The sequence below is a fragment of the Bombyx mori genome, chromosome 6 (assembly GCF_030269925.1).
Source record: "Bombyx mori chromosome 6, ASM3026992v2".
Lineage (NCBI taxonomy): Eukaryota > Metazoa > Arthropoda > Insecta > Lepidoptera > Bombycidae > Bombyx > Bombyx mori.
In genome coordinates, this window is record NC_085112.1 from 14814113 (window position 1) to 14822568 (window position 8456).

Here is an 8456-nt window from a genome sequence, read left to right on the forward strand (position 1 = left end):
GAAACTAAAATCCCATTGCACATCTCGAGTCCGATATTGGGATATCAGCTATTCCCTTATACATCAGATTGACACTCTAAATCGAAATAAATCGCTCGACTGCTTCGCGGCAGAATTGTCTAAGTTTACGACTACTTTACCGATCCCTATACATTTTAGTATACCTATATAACTATGCAGATGTTATTCCATTAACGGAAACGTTGTTTGTTAAAATGTACATAAATTAAATGAAGTCATCACGACTTAGAATAAAACGCCTGGTGCACTCATAAAGAACAATGCGAATGTGCCGGTGTTCATATCCCGCAGGAGAACACCAATTAAGGACGTGTATATAAATCAAACCCGCAAACATTATAATTGGCGTAAACAAACATTAAGCAATAAAGACATAGATCTCAAGCCCAAGGTTGACGACAACATTCATGTTTAAGGGTCACGGTAACGATTTAACACCATATCGGCCTGGAGCTCGTCCATAAAAATATATAACATAAAAATTACAAACGTATAAATAATGCTTCGTTAATATATTCGTGTACCTATCGTGTACGACTTAACGATTCCAAAATTTAATATCGATATTATGTATGTACCAATTTCAAATTATTAGGGTAAGTTTGTGTTTAGATTAAATATAATAGTAGTAGTAAAATTATAGCTAATCTTAAGAAAACTCAGACCTTTCAATTGAAATCCAAGAAAAAAATTTTAAGCATCGATTTATACATTTAACATTAATAGGATATTATTAGAAAAAACATATTTCATTTTGATAACTTTAACTGTTTTTAGACCATTGATAATAACAAAACGCAATGTCAATGACATAACGTCAAAACGGAAAACCCAAACGTCAAAGTTGTAGGTAAGTAACTTGCCAAAAGTTGTTTTTGTAAATTTGCCTGAAAACACTTTCGGATTTGCTTTAATATTCATAAATCTGTTTATATCCAAATTAAATTGGAAATTATAGCAGGTTTCTAATTACGTATTCTTTAAAATAATACAACTTCCGGGATATTACGTCAGTTTTTAGTATTGTTACAACGTTATCACTTTCCCTAGATGTAATTACGCAGAGATGTCTTTAACAATGGATTGTGTGGCTAAATTGAAAATTCTGTTGCTTGGTGAGAGTGGCGTTGGTAAATCTAGGTGAGTTAATATTCTTTCAATAAGAACATATTAATTTCAAAACCAGAACGACAACAGCTGACTCATACTGCTGCGATGTGATTGTCTTACATACTTACTATAATTTTAAAACTAAAAGTTGACATTAGACTCATGTACATACGGTTTTCTTGAGATGTGAAAGAATTTTTAATGAAAGCAGATATTTATTTTCAAAAAAATGCAAAACTATATTTAAATTTGTCAACTAATTACAATTATTGGAGTTGTACGTAGCTATATCAATATTTATGAATATTTATATATTACATGATTTACTCGTTAAGTATTGTAGTTCAAAATATATGGTAAATAATAAAAACTTACCTAGATTAGAATAAGAATAGGTACCAAACATTGTTCTTCTCCAGTATTATATTAGCGTTCACAAAAGGCGACTACCAAGCACAGTTCCCTGCTACAATCGGAGTGGACTACAACCATAAGATTATGGATGTAAATGGACTAAAAGTTAAACTCGGAATTTGGGATACGGCAGGACAAGAACGATATAGAACTTTAACAACCAGTTTTTACAGGTACACATTTAATTTAACACTTTATCAACTATTGTATTAAATTGGCCTTTTTTTTATTACCAACGCCTATAATTCCTGCTTAATCACTTTACCTATTGACTGATTACTTCTAGTGGAATTAGTTTTACACTAACTTCTCCATATCCTTATATATTATAATAGAATATGTATGCATATGAAACTAGTCTCTATTCAAGTGCAAAAACTACTGAACAATGGTGTTAAAATTGAAATACACCTAATGCAAACTAAAAAAATATAATTTTAATATTGTATGCAAATGAATAGTAAGTTTAACTTATACAAGCTTCTATCGTGTCATCATTAGTACGTTTGTTTCAGAGAAGCGCACGGTGCTATATTAGTTTATGACGTATCTGAACCAAAAACCTTAGCAAAGTTAAACGAATGGGTTGAAGAGTTACAAGTTTACACTACGAATAAGAATATTGTCTGTTTGGTCGTTGGAAATAAAATTGATAAGGTGATATTATTTATTTTAGTTTATGCTATTTCATTTTTAGTAAGCATGCATGGGCAAGCCATGTTCAAAACACCAGTCAGATGGTCAGATCTATAGTAGTCTATATCATGTGGTCAATGCCACCCATGACTGAACATGAGGAAAATCAGATGTGGTGGTGATCCTCACCAGTGAGGGAATGTAAAGAAGATCTTAGTTTCATGCATAATAAACTTAGTAACTATGGGTATAAATGCTCATAGTCTGTATTGTACAGTGCTTCCTGAAAAAGAATTGTCATTGTTGAAATAATTTAATCCTTCTATAAGTCTTAAAGAGTAACTGGTGCCAAATAATTTAGGATAGAGCGGTACCCCGTGAACACGGTCAGGCCTTCGCTCAGAAACACAGAATGCTTTTCATCGAGAGCAGTGCTAAAACACAAGAAGGCATACATCTCGCCTTTGAGGAACTGACCCAAAAGGTATAGTTTTTTTTTTTATTGTCCTTATAGCCAAACGAGCATACTGCCCACTTGATGGTGAGTGGTTTCCGTCGCTCATGGGCGTTATAAATATCAAAAGCAGAGCCAAGTTACTGCCTATCATAAGTAACTAACCCAAAACGTATGTTACTTAATTTTATGTTTTATTCTATTTCTATAAGGGTTCTTTTAATTTGTTCCTTCTGATTTTTGCTACCCCATCTTATTCTTGTTAGTACTAGTGGCTATTTTCATCAACAATTAACATCAGATAATTACTCCAAAACATTGTTGAAGAACCTGATAACTTGTTAATTGGTCTCATAAAATAGTAATTAGCTCCATTGACTGATCTGAGTCAGCCTACGAAATTACTATTTTGATAATTTCGTGGTCAAATACTATCTATCATTCGTAAACTTGGAGCTGAAGAAACATGATCTACACTATATCGTTGCAGTGACACGTGGGACTATAAAAAGGATTATGGTGATAGGACCTCTTGAGAGTCCACGTAGGTAGGTACCACCACCCTGCTTATTTCTGCCGTGAAGCAGTAATACGTTTCGGCTTGAAGGGTGGGGCAGCCGTTGTAACTATAGCTGAGATCTTAGAACTTATGTCTCAAGGTGGGTGACGCATTTACGTTGTAGATGTCTATGTGCTCCAGTAACCACTTAACACGAGGTGGACTGTGAGCTCGTCCACCCATCTAAGCAATAAAAAAAAAAGTATAGTATATTTTTTATCTCAATAGATTATCGAAACTCCTGGATTATGGGAGAAAGACACATCGGCTTCAAACATTCGGGTTACAGAGGAAGAAGCGAGAGAACAAGGTGGATCGTGCTACGAAACAACTTGTTCCATAAAATAAATGTTAAAAATAACTGTGATCCGGAGGAATATCAGATTTTATATAATATCACTGATTCGTAGAATCAAAATTATAATCGCATTAAACTGGTAATGTTATTATTACCAATGAATTGATATGATCCGAATGAAGATTAAATTTAAAATACCTTTACAGTTTTAGTTAATTTAAATTATGTCTACAACTCGCGAAAACCGAAGAAAATATCATTTAAGAGTAAGATTAACACAGCACAGCACTAAAAAAATTACCAATTAATTGGTATTAATATAACTGATGTTATTGCTTTTTCGTTAATATTTTAGATATAATTGCGATTAAATGTTAATTCTTTGACTGCCATTTAGGTCACCGGTGATAATGTTAGGCACTTAGTAACAGAAATCAACATAATTGCATCAGTGCGCCGCGTAGGTCACCAGTGACCTACACGGCAGTCAAAGGGTTAAACAACATTTGTACAGAATAATGTGTGTTGTCTGGGTTCAAATTATAATCGTTTTCATTTGTGTTAATTTTTTACTTTAACACGTTGACCGCTAGTTGCCTGTAGGTCACCAGTGGCCTACAGGCGACGATTTTCTTACTTAGACACCGGAAGATCTAGTAGACTACGAGAAAGGCGAATCTGAAGATACTGAGAAATAATCTGTTTCTAAGATACCTAAGAAGGCCATGTTAGGCTATCCAGACGATTAGTAACAGAAATCGACATTATTACTTCAGTGCGCTACGTAGGGCACCCGTGACCTACCTGGGTAATGTGTTGAGCAATTTGGCTTTTTTGAAGAAGACGTACTGTCCAATGATAGCAGGTGTTGTATTCAGACAGGACGCCGCACGAGGTCACATGCGCCACAGAGGATTTCGTGTTAGGCATCCTCAGCTCTTTCCAGGAATTTCACCTTTTTCATTTCCTCAACCTAGTCGCTGGTAGCCAAAGAGGCTATTCCACTTGGACGGGTAGGTGAGCTCACGGGCTCAACCTGAGTAAATTTCTAACACAAGCTCAGCCAAAGCAGTGCTTCGTCGAATCTTCCACCGGATCGGAATCGCGACCCACTGAGAAGATCCGGCGAAAATAGTGACCAGTAATTGGAGAGCCTAAAAGCACCGAGAGTGGATCGGGAGGATCCTATAAGTTTAGGACTACATCGACTTTGCGTTGCCCCATCATCTGAGAGGGTTATCGTGACGCGCCGCTTTTTCAAAGAAGCGTTCTGACGCTGTCTTCAGATACGTACGTATCGGTTCTAATTCGAAGTCACCGTGAAGAACCTTCTCATATTCCACGGTGCTCCGGCTATCTTTCAGAAACTGGATTGGATTACGTAGAGAGTTTATGTACTTGCGGGCCCCGTGAGCGAAAACTACACTTGCGTATGTCCTTACGGAACATATTATGCAAGCTTTGTATGGTGTTTAGTGTCACCTTGTTGTGAAAATGTTACTATTAAACCATGTTCCCAAGTGACTTTAAACAAAAGATGGGGCGTTAAAACTAAAATTCTCGTCAATCGAATCTTATGTGCTTTGCGATTTGCAAAACCAATTTGCTTGTGATGGTAACACACATTCGGTTAACCAGAACAGAGGTCATCCCTTCCTAGAAAATATTTATTTAATAGCATATAGGTACGCTCTAACCTCTATTTCTAGAGGATTGATTTTCATTGCTCTTCCACTAGCCTATCATTTCATTAAGTTATTGAATCAGCAATCAACAGCGAAGGCAAGCTGATCGCTTCATACAAGGACATTGACCTTAGCCGATTCATTGAGCTATTTGTGTTACATTACGTGCTGTGCAAAAACGTTAGTAAAAGCTTTATTTGTTTTATTGATGGATGAATCAGTCGATCTGGTGTTAATTAGCTACCGGGGCCGGGGCACTTTGAGACATGAGGTCGAAATTTTAATTGTATAATGGCTGTCTCAAGGATATTGAAATGTATGACTGCTCGCGGCAGATATAAACAGGGTGGTACCTTACCATACCAGGCCTCTAATATTCCCAATAAAAGAACAATAATATATCTAATGTTAGCACATCAGAAAGCTTCAGTGTGTACCCTTGTCTTTGTGTATCGGAGGCTTCCTTTACGTCAGCTGTTATAAAGCTTACCTTAGAAATGTTACAATTTCCAAATAAGATTTCCAGACGATTGATATGAATATTTCTAACAATTATGACCTTCAGCTTTAGCTTCGTATTTAGAAGTTGTGCACAATTTGTAAAATATTAATTTTTTGAATCTAATTTAGAGAGAACACTTACACTAGTGTTGTTTGTATGTTGCAATTACATTATATTTATCTATTTTATTATATTTAAGTGGGTATGATAATTTTATTATTTTGCCAAAATGATCATTGGCATTTTGTGCTGTATTTTTAATAAAACTATGGAAGCAAATTTACAAAACAATATTTACAAAGATTTTCGTTGTTTTATTTTCATTCGTATTTCCCGACATTACAAAGTCGGAAATCCAAATATTTCAAATACATAATATGTTAGGATAATATTTCTTAAAATAAATCTCCTCTCTCCTGACTTACAATCTTCAGGATTGAAGCCTCAAGGTACCTTCTGTGATTTCGTGACTGCGTTTTTATTGTAGTAGAAAGGGGGAAGAGGTTGACCGAAGAAGACATGGATGGAGTGTGTCAATGACGATATGTGAGAGAGAGGAGTGAGTGTTGACGGCTGATAGAAGAGAATAGAAGAGAAAAGTCAGCTGTGCCGACCCCACCTAGTGGGATAAGGTGAAGAAAAAGAAGAAGATTTTTATTGTAGTAGATCGTTCAATAGAGCTTATTCTCACCTGATATTAAGTGATTAACGAAGCCCATAGATATCACATCGGGAATAATAACCATGGTCAAGTCACACACGGTTTTCTGCCCCCAAACTAAGATTCCCTGTCCCATACAAACCAGACTGATATACATATTTATATACGCTTAAATATATACATATATAAATACCAAACATCCAGATAAAGAGTAAACAAGCCTGTTCATTAGTTAGGATGGTGGTACCTACCCGTGCGGACACAAGACCATCAGTGACAGTATTGGTTAAAATGTAGAAAATTCTAGATGGTTGTGGATGGCCTTTAGCTCGTTTAAGAATCGATGTATGGAACCCCAGAAGCATTTGGCTTGGTTGATTAGAACGCTATATTCCTTTAGTCTGACAAGCACATGTCGCACGTGGGTCATATGAAGATTAAGTGACTCGGAAAAAAATAATAAATCGTCCATGAACCCGTAGCAGAAGTCGTTTAAGCCTGTGAGCACCTCATCAATAAACCGCTGAAAAGTTTGAGCTGCGTTTCTTAGACCAAATACCATGCAAGTACGGGAACTCAAACATGCCAATGAGTGCGGTGATAGCTGTTTTGGGTTTGTCGGAGGGATTTACGGGAATTTGATTGTATGCTTTAATAAGATAATTTTTTGAAAAGATAGTGCATCCGGAAAGCTGTTGAGTAAAGTCCTGAATAGGCATGATGGCGCACAGGGTTATTGATCGGGCACAGTACGAACGTTTAGTGCACGGTAGTCGCCACAGAAGCATTAAAAAAGTCAAGATAAAAACATGTCTGTAATTAGTAGGACAATTAAGCAAAACTATTTCTTTAACGAACCTAAATAAATTAACGACGAGTACGCTATCTATTTGAAGCGTTTTTGCCACAGCGCTAATCGAGTAAAATGGAAATTACGGAATCATTTAACGGTAGATAATAACAATACCTACTAGTCTACGTCAATGAATAATGGATAACGTTTATGTACAATTCAAACAATATTACAACTTAAGAAACTGATGTAAATATTATAATATCTTTACCTATAGAAACAACTTCAAATCCGATATAGAAAAGTCCAAATATGGGGGTGAGCTGGAATTCGTTATCTATACTAATTTAAAAATCTATAGTGGTTTTTACGGATGTTCCATTATAACTACTGAACCATGCATCCGATTGACTTGAAACTTGGTATCCATGTAGAAAATACATGTACTTAATGGATAGGCTAATATTTATATGAGTGTTGGACTCCCTACACCAGTTGCAGGGGCGTTAATGATGAGAGTCTTTGTGGGGGTGAGAAACAATAATGTTAATTTTAAATGCCCAGCGAAGCGGACGTGTGCAGCTAGTAGCGTATAAAAGCTGTAGTTTTCCATTTACACATAAACGAAGATCTTTACTCTGTTGACTGTCGTTTTGTATCCAAACAAATCTAGGGTCGATAAAACAACATCTCAAGACAAATTATCAGTACACGTTGCTTTTTTTTTTTTAACCCTGGGGAATCCATTTACGTATACCCGGTCCGGGGGGTAACGAACCGGGTTATGTCGGACTCCGGCGCCTCCTGAGAGGAAGAGGGGGACGAGGAGGGCCAAGGTCCTCCACCTCCCCGAATTCCTCGCAGGAGACTACGCCTTGAAAAAGGCGCGCGAAGCACTTGCCCCGCAGAACGACTACCGACTAAACCCCATCGAGATCCACCACACCGGCTACACCAGACCTACGGTACCGCAGTGCGCGCCGAAAGTCCGCCTTCGCCGGTACCCGTCCTGATGATAAGACGGGATTTCATCTCCGAGAAAATCCCGAAGGAAGTACATGCTGCTCTCGGAAATTTTCGAAATGACTAATCGATAAATTGTAAGCGAATACATATAAGTCGATATAAAAATCACATCGATAAATTCTCATAATGATTTTCATATAATACTCGTTCTTGAAGTACGAAGGAAATTAGGTTCTAAACGAAAAGGTTTAAAGGTGAAAATGCCACTGAAGAAATATTCTCGTAACGCTAAATATTTTCGAACAGGCTTGAAAACGCACGGATTTATATTACGTATGCTATTCGCATTAAAATGGT

General features: G+C 36.6%; 1 protein-coding gene across 2 annotated transcripts; it reads left to right on the forward strand.

Moving 5' to 3' along the window:
• Window positions 1-280: 280 nt before the first annotated feature.
• LOC101737062 (ras-related protein Rab-18) lies at window positions 281-5982 on the forward strand. Of its 2 annotated transcripts, XM_012690942.4 has the most exons (7): window positions 281-617; window positions 799-871; window positions 1072-1161; window positions 1551-1718; window positions 2061-2202; window positions 2543-2665; window positions 3423-5982. In XM_012690942.4, the coding sequence occupies exons 3-7, from the start codon at window positions 1088-1090 to the stop codon at window positions 3540-3542; spliced, it is 627 nt and encodes a 208-aa protein (XP_012546396.1). In that variant the 5' UTR covers window positions 281-617; window positions 799-871; window positions 1072-1087; the 3' UTR covers window positions 3543-5982. The 2 variants fall into 2 exon arrangements, with proteins under 2 accessions (XP_012546396.1, XP_037867570.1); XM_038011642.2 differs by lacking the exon at window positions 281-617 and having other exon boundaries at window positions 862-982.
• Window positions 5983-8456: the final 2474 nt, after the last annotated feature.

Bases quoted from the DNA above. Each gene is read 5' to 3' on its own strand.
- LOC101737062 (XM_012690942.4), top strand. From the start codon at position 1,088: ATGTCTTTAACAATGGATTGTGTGGCTAAATTGAAAATTCTGTTGCTT. The intron at 1,719-2,060 runs GTACACATTTAA...CGTTTGTTTCAG, and splicing joins TTAACAACCAGTTTTTACAG to AGAAGCGCACGGTGCTATAT. The intron at 2,203-2,542 runs GTGATATTATTT...CAAATAATTTAG, and splicing joins TTGGAAATAAAATTGATAAG to GATAGAGCGGTACCCCGTGA.